Source organism: Melospiza georgiana, chromosome 33 (genome assembly GCF_028018845.1).
Source record: "Melospiza georgiana isolate bMelGeo1 chromosome 33, bMelGeo1.pri, whole genome shotgun sequence".
Lineage (NCBI taxonomy): Eukaryota > Metazoa > Chordata > Aves > Passeriformes > Passerellidae > Melospiza > Melospiza georgiana.
Window position 1 is genome coordinate 2,415,105 of NC_080462.1, and position 26,083 is coordinate 2,441,187.

Consider the following 26,083-nt stretch of genomic DNA (forward strand, 5'->3'; position numbering starts at 1 on the left):
AAAAATAAAATAAAATAAAATAAAATAAAATAAAATAAAATATAAAATAAAATAAAATAAAATAAAATAAAATAAATTAAATTAAATTAAAATAAAATAAAATATATTTTTGGGGGGCTTTCTTTAAGCCAAATTTCCCCGTGTTTGACCTGCACAGCGCCCTCCCAAAGTCTGGGGGTACCACAGCCCCCCATATCTTCACATGCAGGTAAAATAAATATTCCCCAGCTCCTTGCAGACTGAAAATGATCCCCCCAACACTCAGCTGAAGGTTTCAGGAGCGAACCAGGTTTAACACATCCTCGCCTTGGGGGTCCAGCACGCAGCATCCCCGCCCCTGCCGTCCTCCCCCTCCCTCCCTCCCTCCCTCCCTCCCCGGCGCGGGTGGGAGCCGCTGACTCATCTGCCATCATCACCACCACACCATCATCATCGCCATCCTCCCCCTACGAGGAAGGGCAGCTCGAGGGGCTGCATTGCAGACCCAGCGGCTCCGGCAGACAAAAGCGACCCCAGCCGCTCCCTCCGCCCGCGGCTCCCCGGCACAAAGAGCCCGGCCCGGCCCCGGCTCCAGCGCTCCCGGCACCGCCCGCCCGACCAGGTGAGGGATGCGAGGATGCTCGGGAGAGGATGCTTGCTGTCCCGGCAAGGATTTGGGTGCGGGGAGATGCTGGGATTTATTTTTGAGGGGGGGAAATGAGCTACAGGCAGCGGGGATTTAAGTGGAGAAAGGTTGGTTTGGTTCAATGGGATGAGCAGAGCCCGTGGGAAATGATCTTTTTTAGGGGTGACACGCCACACAAGAGGGGTTTTCCTTCCACGTTCATTCCCTTTTACTGGATATTTAATTATTTACTTGTCACTAAACTCTCTTTCTCCCTCTCTTGTCGCTAAACTTCCATTTTTTACTATTTGGAGCTCAAAAATCCATCACCACAACACCCATCACCATTAATAATTATTGCTGCAAAAAACTCACTGATAGATCCCTAGGGATAAATTCCCAGGATAGAGACTATTTTAAAGTCCTGTGGCTCAGTTTACCCGGAGGGGATGACACAGGAGCCTTTCATAGCCTCTGAGTGACATCCAGAACCTTTTAAATTTAGCAGGTGAACGCACCGATCCAAAATATGCCTGAATCATCCTTGAGAATTCTGATGTTGAGGCAGGGAATCAGCAGGAAAATGAGGATGTTTTGGGTTAGTCTGGGCTTTTTTCCCCACCGCCGGTGCCAGTCGAGGAGGTGAATGACATAACCCTGCCAGGCAGTGACTCAGCTCCACCGAGAAAAGCTGAGCCGCGTCTGGTCCTGCTCTTTCCCAGTTTTTTGGTGGATCGGGGTGGGGCTGCAGGGGGAATTCTGCAGCGGGGATGGATGGATGGATGGATGGATGGATGGCAGGGCAGGGATGGGTGGGGTGTGGTGGGAATGCCGGGCGAGGCTCCTTCCAGCCCTTTCTAGAGGGTTCGGCCAGGGGAGGGAGGGATGGGGTGGGATCAAGGGGGAGGGGGATACACAGGGACCCCTCCTCACTGCCCGTTCCATGGGGATTCAGCACAGGGAAAGGTGTGGAGGGGTGGAAAAAGAGTTTATTTAGGGGCTGCTCTCCCACCTCTGCTCTCCCAGAGCTGGCAGGAGGGATTTCAGGAGGTGCAGGTGGGAAGGGGTTAATCCCCACCCTGATTTCAGGAATAGCAGTTAGGAAGGGGTTAATGCCCACCCTGATTTCAGGAGGAGCAGCTGGGAAGGGGTTAAAGCCCACCCTGATTTCAGGAGGAGCAGGTGGGAAGGGGTTAATGCCCACCCTGATTTCAGGAGGTGCAGGTGGGAAGGGGTTAAAGCCCACCCTGATTTCAGGAGGTGCAGGTGGGAAGGGGTTAATCCCCACCCTGCCCTCCCCTCCTGTGCTGTTTCTTTGGGGAAACTGAGGCACGGAGTGACAAATCCCCTGAATCCCCCCCGAATTACGGTGCAGAGAAGGGTGTGGATAAAACTCTGGCAGAGCTCGAGCCTGCAGTTAGACCCAGCCTAGAGCGAAACCTGCACAAACCCGTGCTCTCCTCCACCATCAACTCCTTTTTAGGGGATTATCCTAAAAAGCATATCCCCTTTTTGGTGGATTATACTAAAAAATATATCCCCTTTTTGGGGGGGTTATCCAAAAAAATATATCCCCTTTTTAGGGGGTTATCCTAAAAAAGTTTTTATGGGATTATCCTAAAAATGATAGCCCCTTTTTTGAGGATTATCCTAATAAGGATACTAGGATAACCCCTAAAAAGGATATCTCGTTCTTAGGGGGTTATCCTAATAAATTTTGGGGATTATCCTAAAAAGGCTATCCCCTTTTTAGTGGGCTATCCTAAAAAGGATATCCCCATTTTTTTGGGATTATCCTAAAAAAGATATCTCCTTTTTAGGGGGTTATCCTAAAAAGGACATCCCCTTTTTTGGGGGATTATCCTAAAAATAATATCCTCTTTTTAGGGGGTTATCCTAAGAAGGATATCCCTTTTTTAAGGGGTTATCCTACAGGACAGCATCAACACGGCAACACCTGAGATTTCCACCCACTTTGGGCCAACTCCCGTGTTTTTAGTCGAGCTTCTCTCTTCCTTTTCTCCCCCCTCGTGCCCTCCACAGCCTGAAAATGCTGGACACCATCAGCAGCCAGTACGACTCGTTCATCTACTGGAGGATGCCGATCCCACGGCTGGACGTGGCCGAGCTGGAGGGGCTGGGGCTGGCAGACCTGGCCCTCTACAAGCCCAAGGGAGGCCTGGGCAAGCTTGCTGAGCACCGAGGCAGCCAGGAGCTCTCCCAAGAAGAGGACAGTCTGCTGCAGTTCAACAGCTTCAATTTCTGGCGAGCTCCCATTGCCAGCATCACCTCCTTAGATTTCGATTTAATTTGAAGCCTTTCTCTGTCACTCCTCACCCCCCCCCTGCTCTCTGTCTTTCTGCCAGGATTTGGTTTTGGTGTCATTTTGGAGGTTGTTGGGTTGGGTTTTTTGTTTTTTTTTTAGTTTCTGGGTGGTTTTGCCATTCATCATTCACTCAGCAGCTCACTGTGGCCTTGATGGCGATGGGCTCCCCAAAAATCTTCAACTCTCCCTTTTCCTCCTGGAATTACAACAGCACTGGGGGCAAACACGAGGGGAAGGGACAGAAACAGCCCCTCCATTGCCCCTCTCAATTCCCAGAGGGTTTGGGAGGTGCTGACAATTTCTCAGCTCATTTCTCGAGTGCTTTTTTAAGAAACTCGTTTGTGCAAATGAGGAGCAATGGGAATCGCCCTCATTTTGCAAAAAGCCTCAACCCTCTGTGCTCCCCTGGCCCAATTTCTCAAAATTCCTCTTTGTCCCTTAACCTTTCCCTCGGGAATGCAAGGTGGAAGAGGCAGGAATGTGCTCAAGATATCAGCACAATCTTCTTGAGGAAAATAATCACTTTGAGCCTTGTGGTGTGAGCCTAAGCAGAGAAAATTATGTCCAGGAGAGTAAATAGACATGGAAATGCTCTGACTTTGCTTAGTGGGGTCAAACCTGGGTGTTGATTGCCCCAAATTTGATTTTTTTCATCCTTTTTTTATGCCCCACATGGCTTATTCCCAGTGCTGGGTACATTGAAGGGTGATGGGGCAGAGCTGAAAGGTGGATCTTACCCACAAATGAAAATATTTCAGCTTTTCCACCCACTTAACCCTTTAAAACCAACAACAAACAATGCTGCGTTCATTCAAGTGGAAGCCTTGAGTTTTCTCTGGGGAGATTTTCACCTGCTGAGGTTTATTTCTGAGCATCATCTCAAAATGAGAGGAAAAAACCCAACCTGGAATAATTTTTGGCTTTTAAACAGCTGGGTTTTTTTTTTTTTCCTTTCCAATATTGTTTTCTGGGATTGATTTGTCTTCTTGAATGTGCTTTTTTTTGGGTTTGATTGGGATGAAATGATGTGGAGCATCCCAAAATCATCCTGAGAGTTGGGGGGTATGTGGCTGGGGGCAGGCAGCACTTTAAAAAGTGCCAGGAATAGGCAAAAAATTGGAAAAAAATCTGCATTCTACTATGAAAATTGGAAGCAGCTCTCCTGTAATCTGCAGAAATAATCAAGTGTGCTGATTTTGAACCATCTGTGTAAAACCAGAGATGAAAAATGTAAACTCTCCTCTGCAAAGCTGTTTTGACTTCTGTGTTCCCAGCTAGGAAAACCTGCAGAAGTATTTATTATGAAACTTTAAATAAAATCAATTCAAAACATACACATTCTTGTGGACATGCAGACTGACATCAAGTTTTTTGGCATAAAAACGTCTCAAATCTCTTTACAGTGAACTGGGAACTCACCCCTATGTCTTTGCATATGCTGTAGAAGACTTAAGCGTGGAAAAACTAAGCCTAAAAGATTATTATAAGCACATTAAGGATATTATTTACACTTCAGCCTTTCCAAGCCTCACAGGAAAACACTCCAGAGACGAAACAGCCCCTAGAGCTCCAATTTTACCTCAAAAAAAGGACATTTTGGGCAAGTCAGGGGTAACACCTTGGAGAGGGAGGCTTGGCAACCTGAGAGGAGCTAAATCCTGGAACTGGAAGGCACTTAGAGGGGGCAGATATACTCAAACTACTGAAATACACATATATAAATACATATTTATTTAGAAATCCCAATTATCAACGTTCCAAAGCACATCTAAATCACCCGGCCTCCGTGAGGCGCGGCCGCCATTTTATACTTGGCGCAAAAACGCCTCTGCCGGATCTAACCCCTGGAACCCTACGGTCCAACCCAACTGATTGATATCCTTCCGCCAGGGGAAACCCCTCCCCTGCCAGGCCTCTCCTAACGGCTTCAGGGCGGGGAGGACGGCAGAGAAAAGAAGGAGAAATCCCCGCATTCCACACAGTTCCCGCTGAGCGCGAGTGCGGCGACAGCCCGATCTTTCTGCTCCGCCTTGGGGGACTCTTTTGTCGCAGATACTGCATCCTTCCGCCGCCTCACGGGCTCGCCGCCGGGGCCGCCATTTTGTGAGGCTGCGGAGGGAGGGGCGGGGCAGGCGCGGAGCTGGGCGGGGCGGAGCGCCCTCAGCCGGGCCGGAGCCACTGAGGGGGACGCCCGTGAGGGGAAGGGCCGCGATCTTGAGGGTCTTGAGGAGGGGGGACCCCCATAAGGGGCTTTGGGGATCCCTGTGAGGGGTAGGGCTGCGATCTTGGGGGTCTGAGGATGCGGGACACCCGTGAGGGGCTTTGGGGACCCCTGTGAGGGGTTCAGAGGGCTCCCAGTGAGGGAATGGGCTGGAGGAGCCTCAGGGGCTCTGAGGAGGGGGGACCCCCATGAGGGGTTTTGGGACTCCCATGAGGAGAAGGGCCACGATCTTGGGGTTTTGAGGAGGGGGCACCCCCATGTGATGGGCGCTCACCCAGAGAACAAATCCCATCACAAACATTCTATCTCACCCTTCATTCTTACACCAGGGCAAATTCTCAATCTCTTCCCCACAGCAAACCCCAAAACCATCTCAGGTAATGTCTTAGGGGACCTCGAGTGTGAAAACCTTGGGATAAAACCCCTAAGATCGCTCTCCAGTAGAGGGCAGATGGGTATTTAGGAAAGTAAAAGTGCTGAAATGTGGCCAAACACGCCCAGCGGCTGCTTCCTGCCCCCGAATGTTTTCACCAGGCGAGATAAGGGAGGAGGATCCTACTCATGGTGTAAATAAAGGTGGTTCCAGGCTGAGTGGCTTGGCCAGGGCCTGCTCCAGGTCTGGAGAAAATGGATTTGGCTGATTGCAAGAGAGGAATAATGAGAATTCCTGCCCGTGCCAAATCCAGAGTGGAACAGTTTGCTTTGCTCTTTACCGCCAGCGTTGAGAGTTTTGCTTTGTGTAAACACTGAGTAAGGAAATTCCTGGATAAGCAAATCTAAGAGATGTGTAGGTTGCTCCTTATTTATTCTGTTTATTCTATTTATTCTTATTTATTCTATCCCATATTAAATGGAAATAAAGAGGTTTCCCGTTGTTCCTTGTCCTTTATTTTGACTGGGAAAACCCATTCGACTTGGTTCTAAGTGCAAATCCCTTTTGAGTAATCACAATTTTTCTAATAACTCACCAAGTTAATTTTTGTGCGTTTGGGGAAACCCAAATTGCTGTTTCTCTGCAGTTTTGAGGCTGCTGAAAATTTTTGGGAAGCATTTTTTGCCTCATCCTGCAAACACTTCTGCATGTGAGTAATTATTTGGTCAAGTGGGGCTGTTCACCTGGGCGAATGTTTGCCTAGTAATCAGAGAGTGCTTTTGAAACTGAATTAATTTTTGAGATCCTGACATTCCCACCCAGAAAGGGCACAGGGACAGCCCTGAGAGGTGAATTTTGCATTTCCCACGAGATGGCAATCAGCAACCACTTGAATTGTAACAAAACCGTTTGATTTAACACTTCCACATAAAGACTTTTCTTGTCTCTCTCTTGTTTTTAAATGGGGAAAAGGATCTTTAGCTGGGCTGAAGGGGAATCTGAAGGTGCTGAAAACTCCAGGCTTGGGCTGTTTTCACCTGCCAGCACAAATATTCCATGAAACCAACCTGATAAACTTGCTAAATCAGGTAAAAGAAGAGAGAAAAAAAAAAAAAAAAAACAGATTGCAAGGGTTAAACGAGAAGAACTTTAGGTGAACTTCCCTCTGTGTGCCTATAATCTGTTGATCTCCGAGGAACAGGATCTCTTTTTTTCCCTTTTAAAGAGGAATTGTGGGTTCTGTGCACTGAGCTTGCGCCCTTTAGGTAATTTCCTGCCCCGTTCTTCCATTGAATAGGAGCTACTACGGTCAATTGCAGGAAGAAACATTGTTTTTGGGGCTGAGAAGGTTTGTTTATCTCATTTCAGTCAATATCCCCTTGCAGTGAGTGCTTTTTGGGTGATTTATTGATTTAATCCCGGTTTGAATTTCATTAAAGGAACATTGATGGATACCAATAGAAAGAACTTAATTCTTATTAAATTGTAAATGTCTGATGTTGCCATATGCAGGCCTTGATGGGCTTTAACAGTTATTTTAAAAATAAATTATAATTTTAAATTAAATAATATTTTAAAAATAAATAGTATTTTTAAAATAAATAATAAACTTAAATAATTTATTTTTAAAATAAATAAAAATATTAAAAATAAATAAAACCCAGATTTTATAAATAAAAACTGTTGCAGAAGTGGATTGACTGTAACATACAAACCCGGATAAACAGTTCAGAGTGAAACTCTCTCAAATGTTTCCTGTCCCCATGTTGAGGCTCTGATAACTCCTCGCAGAAAGCTTTCTGTTGTTTTTTTAATATCATCTTTTAGGCTGTTTGACCTTTAATTAACTTTGAATTTAGGAATTTGATGAAGTGGAAGTTTATCTCACCCCTCACTTCTCAATTCCGTTCTCTTCCCCAAAGCTAAGCGTTTTTTTTTTTCTCGAGTCTAGAGACGAGCAATTGAAATTCTTGGAGCCGCCGGTGCCACAGCCCTGATTTGTTGGCCCCTGGTGCTCGAGTGTTTTCCTCTCTGGCACCCAGCACAGGCCAGGTCCCCGTTTCCTGCCCTGGGAGCAGGATGCAGCCAAGGGAAGGGGCAGGGAAGGAAGCTTTGCAGAGCCAGGGCTGCTCCAGAGCTTTTCATTTGTGTGCTGCTCCTTATTAATGTGCGCAAAATGAAGTTATTCAGGGCTGGAGAGGGCCTCCAAAATCATCAATCCAGCCTTGAAATGGACTTGGTGATCTTGGAGGTTGTTTGGGCCTCCCAGCTACGCCAGATTTACCCTGAAACCTTTGTTTTGCTGAGCTGCAGTGGTGTTGTTTTCTTTCTGCTAAAACCTGCTGTATTCCCACATTGTTTTCCATAATCCCAGGAGTCTCAAGCCACACACTGGAGCCTTTCCCCTTCAGTTTCTATTCAAGGAAGAGGGGAGGAAACCCTGACTCTTTTCTCTGCTCTTTGCTTCATTTCCCAAGGCAAGAGGGAGGAAGTGGTGGAAACAGAAGCTGTGGATTGTGCCACCCGAGTGCCAGGAGGAGCAGGGTGAGGAGCAGCGCCAGGTTCAATCCCAGAAGGAAAAACTTCCAGCTCCTGAGTGCCACTGTCCCCAGAGCAGGGTGGGCAGCAAGGTGAGGTTAATTCCAGAAGGAATTATTCCAGCTCCTGAGTGCCACTGAGGAACAGGGTGAGGAGCAGCCAGGTTCAATTCCAGAAGGAAAAAATTCCAGCTCTTGAGTGCCACTGTCCCCAGAGCCACCTGTCCCTGCCAGGAGGAGCAGGGTGGGCAGCAAGGTGAGGTTAATTCCAGAAGGAATTATTCCAGCTTCTGAGTGCCACTGAGGAACAGCCAGGTTCAATTCCAGAAAGAAAAACTTCCAGCTCTTGAGTGCCACTGTCCCTGCCAGGAGGAGCAGGGTGGGCAGCAAGGTGAAGAGTAGCCAGGTTCAATTCCAGAAGGAAAAAATTCCAGCTCTGAGTGCCACTGTCCCCAGAGCCACTGTCCCTGCCAGGAGGAGCAGCCAGGTTCGATTCCACAAGGAAAAATTCCAGCTCCTGTGAGCTCGTGGGGTCCGAGGGCTGAGTGTCCGTGGGGTTTCTTAAACCACACTAGAATATTTTGGGTTTTTCCTGGAAACCCAAGGCCCTCAGGAGGAGAAATGCCAATTTGGCTGTTGTCTCTTTGGCAGAGACTGTTCCTTTGTGCTGTGGGGAACATCCCAGTCTGGGATTAAATCATCCAACCCGTGAAACCCCAACCTGTAACTCCATCATTTATCCAAAACTTTGTCCTGGCCCATTAATATCAGCCTCAGCCCACCTTGTCCTGCCACTAAACTCTCTGTAATCTCATTATTTTATGAGCCAGATCCAAATGAAAGCAGGGCACAGCTCCAGAGCTCAGCTTTGTTTCCTCAAGGGATGTCATTCCTGCCTTGCCTCCTGCCGCCCATTCCTGCCGCGTGTCCCAGGGATACTCGGTTATTTGGATTAACTTCGGGGCAGGAAAAGAGGATTAGGGAGCAGAGCAGCTCTGAGAGACGGGTTACATCAGTTCTGTCTGTTTACAGACTTGCCCTGCTGAAAAACAATTTTCTAAAGCTGTTAATTATTCTGAATTATTTGCCAAATTACTACAAATCATTCCTGGCTCGGGACCCGCCAGGGAGACAAAGGGGGAACTGTTTAGGTGGTGCTACCTTCAGTCACTCACATGAGCTTTCTCCTCCCTGCTTGGCCCAAACTCTGCCTTCCCAAAGCAAAAAACTCATGTTTACAGGTTTAAAATATTTATTCTCTGGAAATTTGCAGCTCTTGCCTGTGCTTAAAGCAGCTTGGGAGCTTAGAGCCAGGAATTATCCAGGAGAGCTTTCTATTCCTCTCCTTCACCCTGTCTGGGCTGAAAATTCCATTAGTGAGGCATCAAAATTAAGCTTTTTTTTCCTCATGTGGTTCTTTTAAGATGAAAATGTTTGATTTTGGATTTTGTCAGGCCCATTGGGGTGAAACACTCGGATATTTCAGACTTGGAATTGCCTTCTAAGAGGCAAGGAGTGGAACAAAGAGTGAATGACCCAAGGAACATGAGGTGGATACTCCTGATCCTGGGGTTCTCTGTGCCAAACCTGGAGCTCAGGGATAATTTAGGATTCCCAGTAGGAGCTGGGAATAATCCAGGTCTCACCAATAAAGCAGGAATTGCTCCTCATCCCTCCATCAGGAGGAAAAATATTTTTTCTCATTTCTCTCCCAACTTTTCAGCACTGGGAACTCTTTTATTTTCTTTGCACCTCTTTCCAACCTTTGAAATTCATCCAGGTGGGATCTCACCCACCTTCCTACATTTCCCTATGTGCTGTGGGAATACCCACCATGATGGCACTGCCACCTCCTATAAATCCTGGCATTTATAAAGCAAAATTTCTCTTTTTTCCTCTCTTTCTGGTTAAATCTGGGGCTGTTCCTGCTGTGCCCCTTCCTGCCATGCCAAAAAAAAAAAAATCTTTGAAACCTTGACCTGCAGAGATCTGAAACTTCCCCCCAAAATCCCACCCAGCCAGGTGATCCAGGCTTATTCTGGGATGTCTGCATTGTTGGGAATGGGAAGAAATCCCACCCAGCTGGATTAGTGCTGAGCTGCCTGGGAATTCCAGCCTGAGCACAGACCTTGTGCAAGGACCTGCAAGTCTCAGGTCTGCAATGGCAACAAAAATATTCTCTTGCTGTGTTGCTTTGGGTGTGGAAGGGATTTTTTTCCCCTTTTATCCACGATTTTCTTCTTCCAAAACTGGTGATTTTTGGATTGAGGCAACATCAAATGTTTGTCACGTTGAGCATTTCACATTCTCAGGGAAAAGCATCCTTCACCTGTTTGTTTCAGGAAGAATTTGAGGGAGTTTTTCAACAAAACTCCCAAAATAAAAATTTCCTTGGTTTTACAATATTTAGGCAAATATTCTGCTTCCCACACTGGCCAGTGCTGTAAACACATGGAAATCCAGATATGGCAGCCTGGGATTCTGCTTGTCTTTGGAGATACAAATGTCACTTTTTAAACTAAAATTTCTATTTTTAAAGAACCTTTTTTAACATGCAACTGATCTGTATTGTGCCTTCCTCCCTCAGTTATTGCCATCCTTCTCCTCAAAACAGGTGATTTAGCCAAAAAAAATCCCTTCAGCTGGGGAAAAAAGGAAGAGGAAATGAAAAATAAAAACTCCAAGGAGCTCTTGAGAATTGGTTTGGGTTATTTTTGGAGGAAATAAAGCTGAGGATGTTGTCACCTTTGGGAGGGGAATCCCCTGATTTAATTTCTGGAAATATCCATGTACCAAAGCTGACCAAAACTGATCTCTGCCTGGAATTCCAACCCAGCCCTTCCACAGAAAAACACCAGGAGCCTTTTAAGCCCAAAGCAGCATTTTTTAAGCCCAAAAGCAGCATTTTCTTGGTCAGTAAATTCCCTCCCACGGGAGGCCAGGCTGGGCTGTGCCGTGTCAGGGCTTTTCCTGCCCGCGCCATTCCTGAGAACACAGCCTGGCTGCCCTTCTCATCACACACTTTGGGGTTAATTAATTAACACACTTTGGGGTTAATTAGCCCGCTTTGGGGTTAATTGGACACGTGTTTCCCTCCTGTCTGCAGTGGGTGGTTTCAGTTCTCCCAAATCCTGCTGGGACACCCAGGAAAGGGGAGCACAGGCTGAGAATGGGGCACCCTCCATTCCACCCCCGTCCCCTTCCTGGGGAAAAATCTAATTATTAATTGATTAATTTGGACTTTTATCACATTGTTTTGATTGCTGAAGAAATCAGGGACACATTCCCTGAGTGCTGGGACAACACAAATGCTTGCTCTCCCCCTTTTCCACCAAGGGAAAATGCTTTGGAATGCAGAAATTTCAACATTGAAATTTGGTTTTTTTTGTTCTGTATATTTTATTAAAATCCAGTGCCAATGTTGCCCTGGCCCAGCCCTGCTCCTACACAGTAGGATGGGCTGGGCCATGTGTCCCCCTTGCTGATGTCCCCAAAGGGAGGGGGGGGTGACAGCAACTCCCACATTCCCCCCCGAACAGAAAATAAATTAGAAAGAATAAAAACAAAGCAAAACCAGGGGGATGGGAGACGTGGAGACCTTGTGGGGAACACGGGGATCCCTGTCACCCTGCTGGGGGCTGTCCTGGTCACACGGGGACAGAGAGCTGGGGCGGTGGGGACCCTGCACCCTGGGGGAGGTGACAGCTCGGGTGTCCTGGGATGCTCTCAGGTGACACTCGGGGTCCCAGAAGGGTCCCAGGTGACACTCAGGATCCCCCCAGTGCAGTTTTGGGGTGTCCCAGGAGGCTCTCAGGTGACACTCAGGATCCCCCCAGCTGCAGTTTTGGGGTGTCCCGGGAGGCTCTCAGGTGACACTCGGGGTCCCCCAGTGCAGTTTTGGGGTGTCCCAGGAGGGTCTCAGGTGACAATCAGGATCCCAGGAGGGTCTCAGGTGACACTCGGGGTCCCCCAGTGCAGTTTTGGGGAGTCCCGGGAGGCTCTCAGGTGCCACTCGGGATCCCCCAGTGCAGTTTTGGGGTGTCCCGGGAGGGTCCCAGGTGACAATCAGGATCCCAGGAGGGTCCCAGGTGACACTCGGGGTCCCCCAGTGCAGTTTTGGGGTGTCCCAGGAGGCTCTCAGGTGACACTCAGGATCCCCCCAGCTGCAGTTTTGGGGTGTCCCGGGAGGCTCTCAGGTGACACTCGGGGTCCCCCAGTGCAGTTTTGGGGTGTCCCAGGAGGGTCTCAGGTGCCACTCAGGATCCCCCCAGTGCAGTTTTGGGGTGTCCCGGGAGGCTCTCAGGGCCGCCCCGGTGCCGCGGGCAGCAGCAGCGGTTTGGGGAGCAGGGGGGGCTTCACGGACACCGAGCGCTCCAGGGCTCCGGGCCGGGGTCCCCAGGGCGTCCCCCCCGGTGTCCCCAGCGAGTGCATGCGGGTGAGGCCCCGCGGCGGCCCGGGGGGGCTCACGGGGGTGCCCCCCAGCGAGTAGCTCTGCGCCAGCGGCCGCCGCGGGGCCGGGGGGCTGTCGGGGGGCACGTCCAGGCGCACCGGGGCGCGGTCGTGGGGGCCCAGCGGGGCCGCGGGGCCGCGGGGCAGCACCCGGTTGGCGAAGGAGCCGCTGCCCGGGGGGGTCCCGGGCCACGCCGAGCCCGCGGGCAGCCGCTGCAGCGTCTCCTCCCGGAGCGCCCTGCCCGGCGGGCCCGGCCCGGGGGGCTCCGCGGGGCCGCGCCGGGGCTCCCGCTCCCGGGGGGCGCGGGCCGGGGGCAGCGCGGGGGGCTCGGGCTCGGGCTCGGGGCCGGGGCCGCTCCCGTCCTGCGGCGGCAGCGCGGGGTACAGGCGGGGCACGGGCGGCTGGCTCGGGCTCCGCGGGGCGCACGGCGGCTCCGGGGGCGCTTTGGGGACGGCGGGGCGCTGGCAGCAGGTGGCCAGCAGCCCGGTGGCCAGGGCGCCCACGGCGAAGGCGCCCAGCACGCAGCCCACGAGCACCGGCACCGGAACCGTCGCTTCGGCACCGGGCCCGGGGTGCCGCACCCCTGCGGGACCTCCCGTCAGCCCGGTGTGCCCCGCAGAGACCCCCCGGTCCCCCCTCCCGTCCCTTCTCCCGTTCCTGGGGTCCCTCCTGCTCACTGGGGTCCCCCCACCCCAGGCTCCTTCTCCATCCCTCTTCCCCCCTTGGGATCGTTGTCCCACCCCAGGGGTCCCTCTCGTGTCCCTGGGGGTCTCGTATCTGTCTCTGGGACAGCACAATCCCCCCCGCCCCAAGCCCTTGGTGTCCCCCTCCCCAAAGCCTGGGGTCTCCCCCCACGCCAGGGTGCTCAGACAATGTCACTGACCGTGGGCCAGGTCCCCATCCTCGTCACCAACCCTTGTAGGCCCTGTGGGAGCAGAGCAGGGTCAGGCCGGGCCCCAATGTGTCCCTTGGAGCCACCAATGTCCCCTCCACGTCCTCCCCATCCTCTGGCATCACCCACGTGTGCCAGAGCCACCCCATTGTCACCTGCATCCCCCCAGAAATCCCCAAAAATCCCCAGCGTCCCCCGTGTTCCCCCTTGGCCTCACCTTGGCAGGTCCCGCTGATCCCGAGCGATCCCTCCATGTCCTGCTGGAAGCCACTCCTGGGACACAGAGGGGACATCACCCGCTGTCCCCAGCGTGTCCCCGCACGCCCCGGGAGGTCGGGATGGGAGGGACAAAACTCACGGAAGGTCCTCGGAGAAGGGGACGCAGCCCCTGGAGGGCAGCCAGACACAATAGGGGTCTCGGGCAGCCAGGCAGCTCCTGCGGGGACACGGGGACGCAGCTGCCATCCATGTCCCTGTGCCCGCGTGTGCCCTCGTCCCCTCCCCTGCCCCCGTGCCCTTGGACACTCCCATGACCTTGCACATCCTTGTGTCCCCATTCCCTTGCACATTCCCATCCCCATTTTGCACATCCCCATCCCCATTTTGCACATCCCCGTTTTGCACATTCCCATCCCCATTTTGCACATTCCCATCCCCATTTCGCACATCCCCATTCCCTTGCACATTCCCATCCCCATTTTGCACATTCCCATCCCCATTTCGCACATCCCCATCCCCAATTTGCACATCCCCATCCCCATTTTGCACATCCCCATCCCCATTTCGCACATCCCCGTTCCCTGCCGCTCCTTTTCCGTCCCTCCCGGCCCCGCTCACCCTCGGCAGGAGCCGTGGCGGCCGCAGCGGCTCAGGGGCAGCCGCAGGAGGCACCCGGCAAAGGCCACGATCAGCTCCCGGCCCGGCAGGTGCAGCTCCAGCCCCAGCACCCGGCTGGGCACCCCGGAGCCCCGCGGGCTGTGGCACCTGCAGCCGAGAGCATCCAGGGTCAGCACAGCCCCCCTGAGACCCCCAAATCCCCTTGGGCTGTGGTACCCAAGAGCACCCAGGGTCAGCACAGCCCCCCTGAGACCCCCAAATCCCCTTGGGCTGTGGCACCTGCACTCAGGGTCACAGCACAGCCCCCCTGAGACCCCCAAAACCCCCGCGGGCTGTGGCACCTGCACCCGAGAGCACCCAGGGTCAGCACAGACCCCCTGAGACCCCAAATCCCCTTGGGCTGTGGCACCTGCACCCGAGAGCACCCAGGGTCAGCACAGCCCCCCTGAGACCCCCAAATCCCCTTGGGCCGTGGCACCTGCACTCAGGGTCACAGCACAGCCCCCCTGAGACCCCCAAATCCCCTTGGGCTGTGGCACCTGCACCCGAGAGCACCCAGGGTCAGCACAGCCCCCCTGAGACCCCCAAATCCCCTTGGGCTGTGGCACCTGCACTCAGGGTCTCAGCACAGCCCCCCTGACACCCCCAAATCCTCACAGCCCCACAGTGCCCAAGAGACTCCCAGCACCAGCAGCTCCAAAAGCGCCCAGAACCCACCCCCCAGGACCCCCAGGCACCCCTCAGTGACCACCAGCCTCCTCCAGCCCCCCTGAGACCCCCAAATCCTCATGGGCTGTGGCACCTGCACCCGAGAGCACCCAGGGTCAGCACAGCCCCCCTGACACCCCCCCAAACCCCCAAATCCTCACAGCCCCACAGTGCCCAAGAGCCCCCCAGCACCACCAGCCCCCCAGGACCCCCAGGCACCTCTCAGTGCCCCCCAGCCCCCTCCAGCATCCCCCGAGACCCCCAGCCCCTCACCGCCCGGGGTCGTAGAGGCTGATCTCCTCGAGCAGCAGCGTCCTGTCCCCGCTGTCCCCGCTGTCCCCCAGCTCTCGGGGGTCCCTGGGTGCCGGGGTCCCCCCGGGGGGCTGCGCGGCCCCGGGGCTCGGTGCAGCTGCCAGCACCTTGAGCAGCCGCCCGTCCTCGGCGCCCAGGAACAGCACGGTGTGGTTCCCGCGGGGCCCCGCGCCCGTGTCCGCGGCCAGCTGGGTCAGCCTGCGGCAGGACGGGCCTTGCAAAGCCGGGCTTGGGGCTCGGGGCCTTCCTGCGCCCTCCTGTGCTCCCGCACACCCTTCCCAGGAGCCCTGCGCAAGGACCATCCCCACCCTGCGGCACCTGAACCTCCTCTCGTGAAATATTCCCTGTCCCCACGGCTGCTCCGTCCACTCCCACAAATCCATCGCTTTTCCTAAAAGCGATAACTTTTATCGTAACTAATTCACCCTTTTCCGCAGCAGAGAGGAAAGAGTTCAAATCTCTCGATGGGATGTTTTTCTTTCAATTTTTTTTTTGGTTGTAAATGTTTAGGGGAGAAAAAAAATCACCTAATGTATCACTCTTAAAAGAAAGGACAGAAATGTGTTCCCTCATGACAGCTTGGTTAAGTGGACTGTGTAAATATAAAATACATAAATATTTATATATTTATATAAAATATATTATATTATATATTATTATATTATATATTATACTATACTATACTATACTATACTATACTATACTAAACTATACTATACTATAATATTATACTATATCATATTATATTATATTATATTATATTATATTATATTATATTATATTATATTATATTATATTATATTATATTATATTATATTATATTATATTATATTATATTATATTATATTATATTATATTAATATCTATAAATAAATGTTATTTATATAAATATTAATTAATATTTATATATTAATTGTATAATATTATGTTTATACATTTTAATATTTATATTAAGTATATAGATATATAGATATATAGATATAGATATATAGATATGTAGATATATAAATATATGAATATATATATAAATATATAAATATTTATATAAAGATACCAGGTAAAAGGGCAATAATGCAGCTTACAGTGCACCATGGTGATTTAGGAAACCAACTTCTTATGGCATCTCACTTCCTAAGTCCATCCCACCCCTGAGGCCACCCTGTCCCTGAGGCCACCCTGTTCCTGATGTCACCCTGTCCCTGAGGCCACCCTGTCCCCAAGGCCACCCTGTCCCCGAGGCCACCCTGTCCCCGCACCTGGTGCCGGTGTGGGTGAAGAGGGGCCGCCCTCCCGCGGCTCCCACGGCTCCGTGCAGCAGCGGGTGCTCCTTGGCGAACACCAGCGTCTCATCGGGGAAGTCCCCAGAGGTGACAACGCCGGCAGCGGGTCCCATCCCGGCACAGCAGCCCGGCCTGCGGCACAGCCGGTGTGGGGACGCGGTTTGTGCGGCACCCGGGGGTGTCCCGGTGCGGGTGGGGGTCCCCGGCTGTACCTGGGCTGGGGGACCCTCTCCTCCGGCACCGGGCCCCAGGCGGCGCCGCGGGGCTCGGCGAAGGGGCCCTCGAAGGAGCGCTCCACGTCCGCCAGGTAGAAGGCGCAGACGGCCGAGCCGGGGATGCTGCGGGGACAGCGGGGGGGGACAGGATGGCCTTGGGTTGAGCAGGGCCCCTCCGTGTCCCTGGGGTGTCCCCAGGCTCTGTTTCTCTGTGTGTGTCCCCTCTGTGTCCCCATGTCCCCAGCTGAGTCCATCCCCATGTCTCCATTTGTGTCCATCCCCAGTCCCCCTTCAAGTCCATCCCCATGTGCCCTGGACAAGCTCCTCCCTGTGTCCCCCTGTCCCCATTTGAGTCCATCCCCATGTCCCCCTGGACAACCCCCTCCCTGTGTCCCCATGTCCACATGTGAGTCCCTATTCATCACCCTGTCTTCACATCTCCATGTCCCCGAGGTCCTCATGTCCCCAGGTCCCCAGGTCTTCAGGTCCCCAGGTCCCCTGGTCCCCATGTCCTCATATCCCCATATCCCCATGTCCCTGTGTCCCCATGACACCATGTCCCACATCCCCATGTCCCCATATGCCTGGGTCCCCATATCCCATGTCCCCATGTCCCCATATCCCCACATTGCCATGTCCTGATGTCCCCATGACCCCACATCCCCATGTCCTGATATCCCCATGTTCCTGTGTCCCCACATCCCCACCTCCCCATGTCCCCACGTCCCCATGTCCCCACGTCCCCACGTCCCCATGTCCCCGCATCCCCATGTCCTGATGTCCCCATGACCCCACATCCCCATGTCCTGATATCCCCATGTTCCTGTGTCCCCACGTCCCCACGTCCCCACGTCCCCGAGTCCCTGCCTGTTGGGTTGGGTGCCAAAGAGTGCCAGGACAGCGGGGCGCCCGTGCAGGGTCTGTGGCGGTGTCACAGCCTCCAGGACGTCGAAGTAGAAGACGGTGTCGCCGGGGACGGAGCACTGCAGCCGCACCTTCAGGAAGGACGTCCAGCACCGCTCCAGCACCCGCGGGGACCCGCCGCGGTCATTGCGGCACACCCGGGCCACCCGCGCCACCAGCACCTGCATGGGGATGGGTCAGCACCTGGGCACCCGGGGACAGCGCCTGGACACCCTCAGGGTCACCTGGACACCTGGGGACAGCACCTGGGCACCTGGGGACAGCGCCTGGACACCCTCAGGGTCACCTGGACACCCTCAGGGTCACCTGGATACCCTCAGGGTCACCACCTGGGCCACCCGGGCCACCAGCACCTGCATGGGGATGGGTCAGCACCTGGGCACCTGGGGACAGCACCTGGACACCCTCAGGGTCACCTGGACACCTGGGGACAGCACTTGGACACCCTCAGGGTCACCTGGATACCCTCAGGGTCACCTGGACACCCTCAGGGTCACCTGGACACCGGGGGACAGCACCTGGACACCTGGGGACAGCACCTGGACACCCTCAGGGGCACCTGGGGACAGCACCTGGACACCCTAAGGGTCACCTGGATACCCTCAGGGTCACCTGGACACCCTCAGGGTCACCTGGATACCCTCAGGGTCAGCACCTGGATACCCTCAGGGTCACCTGGACACCCTCAGGGTCACCTGGATACCCTCAGGGTCACCTGGACACCCTCAGGGTCACCTGGATACCCTCAGGGTCAGCACCTGGATACCCTCAGGGTCAGCACCTGGCCCACCAGCACCTGCACGGGAACTGGGTCAGCACCTGGGCACCCTCAGGTCACCACCCAGGGCACCTGGGCAACCTGGGCATTGTGGCTGTCCCCCAGACGCCTCCGGGGGCACCCACAGGCCTGGCACCCTGGTGAGGGGCTCACGAGTCTCCCCTGGCTCAGCCCCAGGGTGGGGGTCCCTGTGTGCCCCCCGTGCCCACCTTGCCCAGGGCGCTGAGCTCCACTGCCACCTCCCTGAAGAAGAAGTAGACGTAGGGGCCGTAGGGCAGCACCTGCACAAAGTGGGGTTCTGGGGGGGTGGGGGGACAGGGGAGGTCAGAGGCACCATCAGCTCCTGCCACCTCCTGTCCTTGTCCCACAGCCGTGTGCTCAGCCCCCTCCCCTGTACCCCCCGACCCCCTGTACCCCCATCCCATCCCCACAGACCCCTGCACCACTCTGGCACATCCCTCCACACCTGTAACCCCATCCGACCCCCACAGACCCCCCAAACCCCCTGTACCCCCATCCCATCTCCACAGACTGCCCCAAACCCCCACAGACCCCCACAGATCCCTACACACCCCCCAGACCCCCTGTACCCCCATCCCATCCCCACAGACCCCTGCCCCATTCTGACACATCCTTCCATCCCCGTACACCCATCCCACCTCCACAGACCTTCACAGACCCCCTGTACCCCCAGAGACCCCCAGAGACCCCCATCCCACCTTCGCAGACCCCCACAGACCCCCTGTACCCCCATCCCATCCCCACAGACCCCTGGCCCCATTCTGACACATCCCTCCACACCTGTAACACCTGTAACCCCTTCCCCACAGCCTCCTACACCTCTGTACCCCCATCCCACCCCCACAGACCCCCAGAGACCCTCATCCCATCCCCAGAGACCCCCACCCCATCCCTACAGACCCCCCCAGACCCCCTGCACCCCATCCCACCCCCACAGACCCCCTGTACCTCCATCCCATCCCCACAGACCCCTGCCCCATTCTGCCACATCCCTCCACACCTGTAACCCCTTCCCCACACCCTCCTACACCCCTGCACCCCCATCCCATCCCCATAGACCCCCCCATAGACCCCCGCAGACCTCCATCCCACCCCCCAGACCCCCCCAGAGCCCCCATTTCGGGGTACCCTGCAGCCAGCGGGAGCTGTACTTGAGGGTGCGCAGGGGAGCCTGCCCGGGGCTCAGGCTGCGGTAGATCACGGCGTCACTGGCCTGGAAATCGGCCACGGTGGCCGAGTACAGGCTGCCATCTGCGGGGGGGGGACACACCGGGTCACCCCCGTGCCCCCCCGGACCCCCCCCGTGCCCCCCCCCGTGCCCCCCAGCACCCACCGACAAAGAGAGCCGCAACGCTTTGCTTGGCATCGAAGGGACACCGCGCCTGCCCGCTGACCTCGTCACCCTGCTGGGCCAGGCTGCTCACCTGGGCGGGGGGACACGTCCAGAGGCTGTGAGACCCCTCCCCAAACACTCAGCACCCCCCTTGTGCCATCCCCAGCCCCATCGGGGTCCCCCCGGTGCAGCTGGGGTGTCCATGGCTGAGAACCTCCATGCCCTGGGAATGGCTTTGCTGGGGTTGAGACGCCCCAGGCACCCCCAGGAGGCTGCTCACCTGTGGGGGGACATGCCCAGAGACCGTGAGACCCCTCCCCAGATAGTCAGCACCCCCCTTGTGCCATCCCCAACCCCATTGGTGTCCCCCCGGTGCAGTTGGGGTGTCCCAGGAGAGTCTCAGGTGACACTTGGGGTCCCGGGAGGGTCTCAGGTGACATTTGGGGTGCCCTCGAGCAGTTGGGGTGTCCCAGAAGGGTCTCAGGTGACACTCGGGGTCCCCCTGGTAACACTTGGGGTCTCGGGAGGCTCTCAGGTGACATTTGGGGTCCCCTCGAGCAGTTGGGGTGTCCCGGAAGGGTCTCAGGTGACACTTGGGGTCCCAGGAAGGTCTCGGGTGACACTCAGGGTTCCCCCCAGTGCATTTTTGGGGTGTCCCAGGAGGGTCTCAGGTGACACTTGGGGTCCCCCTGGTGACACTTGGGGTCCCAGGAGGGTCTCAGGTGACACTCGGGGTCCCCCTGGTGCAGTTGAGGTGTTCCAGGAGGCTCTCAGGTGACACTTGGGGTCCCAGGAGAGTCTCAGGTGACACTCAGGGCTCCCCCAGTGCATTTTTGGGGTGTCCTGGGAGGGTCTCAGGTGACACTGAGGGTCCCAGGAGGGTCTCAGGTGACACTCAGGGTCCCCATTGTGCAGTTTTGGGGTGTCCATGGCTGAGAACCTCCGTGCTCTGGGAACTGCCCTGCTGGGGCTGAGACCCCCAGGACCCCCCCCTCATTTTGGGGGTCCCCCCACCTGGTAGGTGCGGCACAGGGGGCTGAAGGCGTTGGTGCCACAAGCCAGGAGGGTCTCGGCGTCGCGGGGCACCAGCACTCGGATGTAGTTGTGACACTCGTCCTGTGAGGGTGGCACGGGTGACCCTGGTGCCACCACATCAAACCCCGCACCCCAAATTCCCAAATCCCCGCACCCCAAATCCCCGGTGGCGCCCCCTCACCTGCCGCCGGCCCCGCATGGCGCAGTTCTGCCTGTCCCGCGTCTCCCAGGTGAGGTGCTGCCAGGTGAGATGTGCCAAGGGAGGGTGGGCACGGGGACCCTCGTGCGTCCCCCTGCGTGCCCCCCGTGTCCCCAAGGGTCGCTGTCCCCGTGCCCCCTTACCCGCTCCGGGTACAGCGTCCCCTTGTCCTGCCGCAGGTCGAAGGCGTAGATGTGGTCCCTGGAGGGGGGGGGTGAGTGTGCAAGGGGGCACGGGGGTGTGCAAGGGACATGGGGTGTGCAAGGGACACGGGGGTGTGCAAGGGACATGGGGTGTGCGAGGGGACACGGGGACAACACGCACGGGGGGTGTGCAAAGGGACATAGGAGGTGTGCAAGGGGACACAGGGGTGTGCAAGGGGACACGGGGACAACACGCACGGGGGGTGTGCAAAGGGACATAGGTGTGCAAGGGGACACAGGGGTGTGCAAGGGACATGGGGGTGTGCAAGGGACATGGAGGGAGTGTAAGGGACACGGGGGTGTGTGCAAAGTGACAGGGGGTGTGCAAACTGGCACGGGGCGTGCAAGGGGACATAAGGGGGGTGCAAGGGACACAGGGAGGACACGCACAGGGGGTGTGCAAGGGGAAACACAGGGTGTGTAAGGTGACACAGGGGTGTGCAAGGGGACATAAGGGGCGTGCAAGGGACACAGGGAGGACACGCACGGGGGGCAGCCCGGGGTCACGCACTGACAAGGGCGCAGGAGCGTGCAAATCCTTGCACAAGCCCGGCTGAGGGTGCCCCGCACCGGGGCCGTGTCCCGGCGCACCGGGCGCTCACCGGGCGGCCACGAAGAGCGTCCCGTTGAGCCGCAGCATCCGCTGGAAGTCCAGGCCGAGCCGCGCCGTGCCGTTGTCCCCCCGGAGCCCCCCGAAACGCGGGTACGCGGCCGTGGCTGCGGGGCGGGGGGACACGGTGAGAGCCCGGGAACCCCCGGGACCGGGGGCTGAGAACGGGAACCGGGACCGGGGCTGAGAACGGGAACCGGGACTGGAACTGGGGTCTGAGAACGGGAACCGGGACCGGGGGCTGAGAACGGGAACCGGGACAGGGGCTGAGAACGGGAATCGGGACCGGGTCTGGGACTGAGAACGGGAACCGGGACCGGGACTGAGAACGGGAACCGGGACCGGGACTGAGAACGGGAACCGGGACCGGGGGCTGAGAACGGGAACCGGGACCGGGACTGAGAACGGGAACCGGGACTGGAACTGGGGTCTGAGAACGGGAACCGGGATTGGGACCGGGACTGAGAACGGGAACCGGGACCGGGGTCTGAGAACGGGAATCGGGACTGGGACTGGGACTGAGAACGGGAACCGGGACTGGAACTGGGGTCTGAGAACGGGAATCGGGATTGGGACCGGGGGCTGAGAACGGGAACCGGGACCGGGGCTGAGAACGGGAACCGGGATCGGGGTCTGAGAACGGGAACCGGGACTGGGGACCGGGGTCTGAGAACGGGAACCGGGACTGGGTCTGGGACTGAGAACGGGAACCGGGACTGGAACTGGGGTCTGAGAACGGGAACCGGGATTGGGACCGGGACTGAGAACAGGAACCGGGACTGGGTCTGGGACTGAGAACGGGAACCGGGACTGGGACCGGGGGCTGAGAACGGGAACCGGGACTGGGACCGGGACTGAGAACAGGAACCGGGACTGGGGTCTGAGAACGGGAACCGGGACCGGGACTGAGAACGGGAACCGGGACCGGGGTCTGAGAACGGGAACCGGGACCGGGACTGAGAACGGGAACCGGGACTGGGACTGAGAACGGGAACCGGGACTGGGGACCGGGGTCTGAGAACGGGAACCGGGACTGGGTCTGGGACTGAGAACGGGAACCGGGACTGGAACTGGGGTCTGAGAACGGGAACCGGGATTGGGACCGGGACTGAGAACGGGAACCGGGACCGGGACTGAGAACGGGAACCGGGATCGGGGTCTGAGAACGGGAACCGGGACTGGGGACCGGGGTCTGAGAACGGGAACCAGGACTGGGTCTGGGACTGAGAACGGGAACCGGGACTGGAACTGGGGTCTGAGAACGGGAACCGGGATTGGGACCGGGACTGAGAACGGGAACCGGGACTGGGTCTGGGACTGAGAACGGGAACCGGGACTGGGACCGGGGGCTGAGAACGGGAACCGGGACTGGGACTGGGACTGAGAACGGGAACCGGGACTGGGACCGGGACTGAGAACAGGAACCGGGACTGGGGTCTGAGAACGGGAACCGGGACCGGGACTGAGAACGGGAACCGGGACCGGGGTCTGAGAACGGGAACCGGGACCGGGACTGAGAACGGGAACCGGGACTGGGACTGAGAACGGGAACCGGGACTGGGGACCGGGGTCTGAGAACGGGAATTGGGACTGGGGACCGGGGTCTGAGAACGGGAACCGGGACTGGGGACCGGGGTCTGAGAACGGGAATCGGGACTGGGGACCGGGGTCTGAGAACGGGAACCGGGACTGGGACCAGGATCTGAGAACGGGAACCGGGACTGGAACTGGGTCTGAGAACGGGAATCAGGACTGGGACTGGGTCTGAGAACGGGAATTGGGATCGGGACCGGGACTGAGAACGGGAATCAGGACTGGAATGGGCTGCGGGAGCTGTAGCGAGGCCAGGGCTGGGGGCAAGGCAATGGGGCAGGACTGGGATCAGAATTAGAGTTGGGGGCTGAGACTGGGGTCGGGATTGGGGCCAGGATTGGGGCCAGGATTGGGGTCAGGATTGGGGCTGAACTGGGATGGAAGCTGGGAATGGGGCTCGGATCGGGACCAGTATCAGAACTGGGATTGGGATTGGGATGGGACAGGGATTGCAGCCAGGATCGGGACCAGAATTGGGGCTGGGATTGGGGCTGGGACAGGGATTGGGATTTGGGGGTGGGACAGGGATTGCAGCCAGGATCGGGATCAGAATTGGGGCTGGGATTGGGGCTGGGACAGGGATTTGGGGGTGGGACAGGGATTGCAGCCCCCCCATCCCAGGGCCGCCCCCCAGCCCCGCTCACCTGCCAGCCCCACGGTGCTCCGAGCCACCAGGTCCCTCGGGAAGGACTGGGCGAGGGTCCCGGTGAGGAGGAGGAGGAGGAGGAGGAGGACGAAGAGCAGCGGGACCCCCGGCATCGCGGGTGGGGCTGGGAGCGACCCCCCCGCCCCGCCCCGGGCTGCGAGCGGGGGGAAACTGAGGCACGGGGAGGAGAAGCGGAGTGGGGACAGTGTGGGGACAGCGCTCGCAGTCCTCTCAGTGGTCCCCGTTTCCCCCTGCTCCAGCGTTCCTGTCCCAAAGTCCCCCGTGCCCCCGTCCCAGTGCTCCCAGTGCTGCTGCCACCAGCGCCGGGACTTTTCCCCAGCACCCCCAAACAGCCCCCTACACCCCGACCCCGCACCCCAAATACCTCAAAGACACCCTCACAACACTCAGCGTCCCAGCCAAAATCCTAAAAAACCCTAAAACACCCCAAAACCGCCCCGTCCCCAAGCTCCATGGCCCCATTCAGTGCCCTACACACCCCCTGCCCCAGCACCCCACAACACCTAGCCTGCGCCCCAAAACTACGCCAAAACCACCCCAAACCTACTCCAAAACCACCCCAAACCTACTCCAAAACTACCCCAAAACCACCCCAAACCTACCCCCTGCCCCAACACTCCACAATATCCAGCCTACACCCCAAAACTACCCCAAACTCACCCCAATACCACCCCAAATCACCCCAAACGCACCCCCTGCCCCAGCACCCCACAACTCCCAGCCTGCACCCCAAAACCCACCCCAAAACCCACCCTAAACCCACCCCAAACCCGCCCCCTGCACCAACACCTCACAATACCCAGCCTACACCCCAAACCCACCCCAGAATCACCCTAAACCACCCCAAAACCACCCCAAAACTACTCCAAACCACCCCAAATCACCCCAAACCCACCCCCAGCCCCAACACCCCCCCAACCCCCGCCCCTCCCGGACCCCTCGGCGCTCGGTACCGGCTCCGCTCCCCGCTCGGTGCCGAGCGGCTCCGCCCCGGAACGGGCCGGGACCGGGCACCGGCCGGAGCGGGGGCCGGTGGGGGGCGGGACCGGGGGACCCCCGTGGGGACGGCAGAGCCCCCGGGGCTGCCCCCGCGGCCGCCCTATAGATAGACAGGCGTTAATGCCCGTTAATGAGATGATCCTCATTAACTGCCGAGCCCGGCGGTGGGGGTTGGGGGTGTGTGTGTGGGGGGGTTTTGCACGCGCGTGTGCGCGGCTGTGACACCCCCCCCCCTCCGGTGCGCGCTCCCGCGTGTGCAACCGCCGGGCGCGCGCACCGGTGCGGCGGGGCCACCCCGTGTGTGTCCCCTCCGTGTCACCTGCACCGTGTGTGGCCACCGAGAGTTACTGGGAGTTACTGGGACGTACTGGGAGCACTGAGATCCCCCCTCTGCCTCGGTGTCCCCGCTCAGGCTGCGCTGTCCCCGAGTGCCACCCTGTGGGGACATGGCAGGGGTGGGGGACGCTGGGGACACCCCTGAGGCTCGGGGGGGGTACCGGGGGTCCCGAGGGGGCGGGCACGGGGTGACATCTGCTGGCATGGCCGGGGATGGCACCGCTCGGGGACACGGGGGGGCGGTGTCCCCTCGGAGCGGTGGTGGTGTCCCTGAGGGGTGGCAGGGGACAGTGTCGCCAGTGCGGGAAGGCGGAGGACATGGACACACCCAGGACAATCGGGGACACACACAGGACACGGGGACACACACAGGATACACGGGGGGACACACACAGGATAGATGGACACAGACAGGACACAGACAGGACACTGGGAACACACACATGACACGGGGGGGACACAAGGGACACAGAGGACACAGGACACATCGGGGACACATACACAGGACACGGGGGACACAGGACAGAGGGACACACACGGGACACGGGGGATACAGGACACACGGGGGACACACGGGGGACACGGGGGACACACGGGGGACACCCACAGGACAGAGGGACACCCACAGGA

At 56.9% G+C, this 26,083-nt stretch overlaps 2 protein-coding genes across 2 annotated transcripts; one reads left to right on the top strand and one right to left on the bottom strand.

The window, feature by feature from the left end:
* The first annotated feature begins 390 nt into the window (after positions 1–390).
* Positions 391–4,264, top strand: MLLT11 (MLLT11 transcription factor 7 cofactor). Its single transcript, XM_058042962.1, has 2 exons — positions 391–601; positions 2,648–4,264. The coding sequence occupies exon 2, from the start codon at positions 2,655–2,657 to the stop codon at positions 2,916–2,918; it is 264 nt and encodes an 87-aa protein (XP_057898945.1). The 5' UTR covers positions 391–601; positions 2,648–2,654; the 3' UTR covers positions 2,919–4,264.
* A 7,818-nt stretch (positions 4,265–12,082) lies between these two features.
* Positions 12,083–25,078, bottom strand: SEMA6C (semaphorin 6C). Its single transcript, XM_058042757.1, has 19 exons — positions 25,072–25,078; positions 24,096–24,268; positions 21,851–21,965; positions 21,189–21,246; positions 21,028–21,084; positions 20,826–20,927; positions 19,812–19,902; positions 19,607–19,729; positions 18,667–18,755; positions 17,623–17,840; positions 16,753–16,878; positions 16,517–16,672; positions 15,222–15,458; positions 14,241–14,387; positions 13,762–13,839; positions 13,621–13,676; positions 13,395–13,436; positions 12,210–13,094; positions 12,083–12,155 (listed from the first exon to the last, which is right to left on the bottom strand). Exons 2-18 carry the CDS (start codon positions 24,208–24,210, stop codon positions 12,361–12,363), a joined length of 2,544 nt encoding a protein of 847 aa, XP_057898740.1. The 5' UTR covers positions 24,211–24,268; positions 25,072–25,078; the 3' UTR covers positions 12,083–12,155; positions 12,210–12,360.
* Between the last annotated feature and the right edge of the window lie 1,005 nt (positions 25,079–26,083).

Coding starts and splice junctions, on each gene's coding strand:
- MLLT11 (XM_058042962.1), top strand. CDS start 2,655: ATGCTGGACACCATCAGCAGCCAGTACGACTCGTTCATCTACTGGAGG.
- SEMA6C (XM_058042757.1), bottom strand. CDS start 24,210: ATGCCGGGGGTCCCGCTGCTCTTCGTCCTCCTCCTCCTCCTCCTCCTC. Junction 19,903..20,825: donor CCCTGTGCCGCACCTACCAG/GTGGGGGGACCC, acceptor CCCCCCGCCCAG/GTGAGCAGCCTGGCCCAGCA. Junction 13,437..13,620: donor GATCAGCGGGACCTGCCAAG/GTGAGGCCAAGG, acceptor CTGCTCCCACAG/GGCCTACAAGGGTTGGTGAC.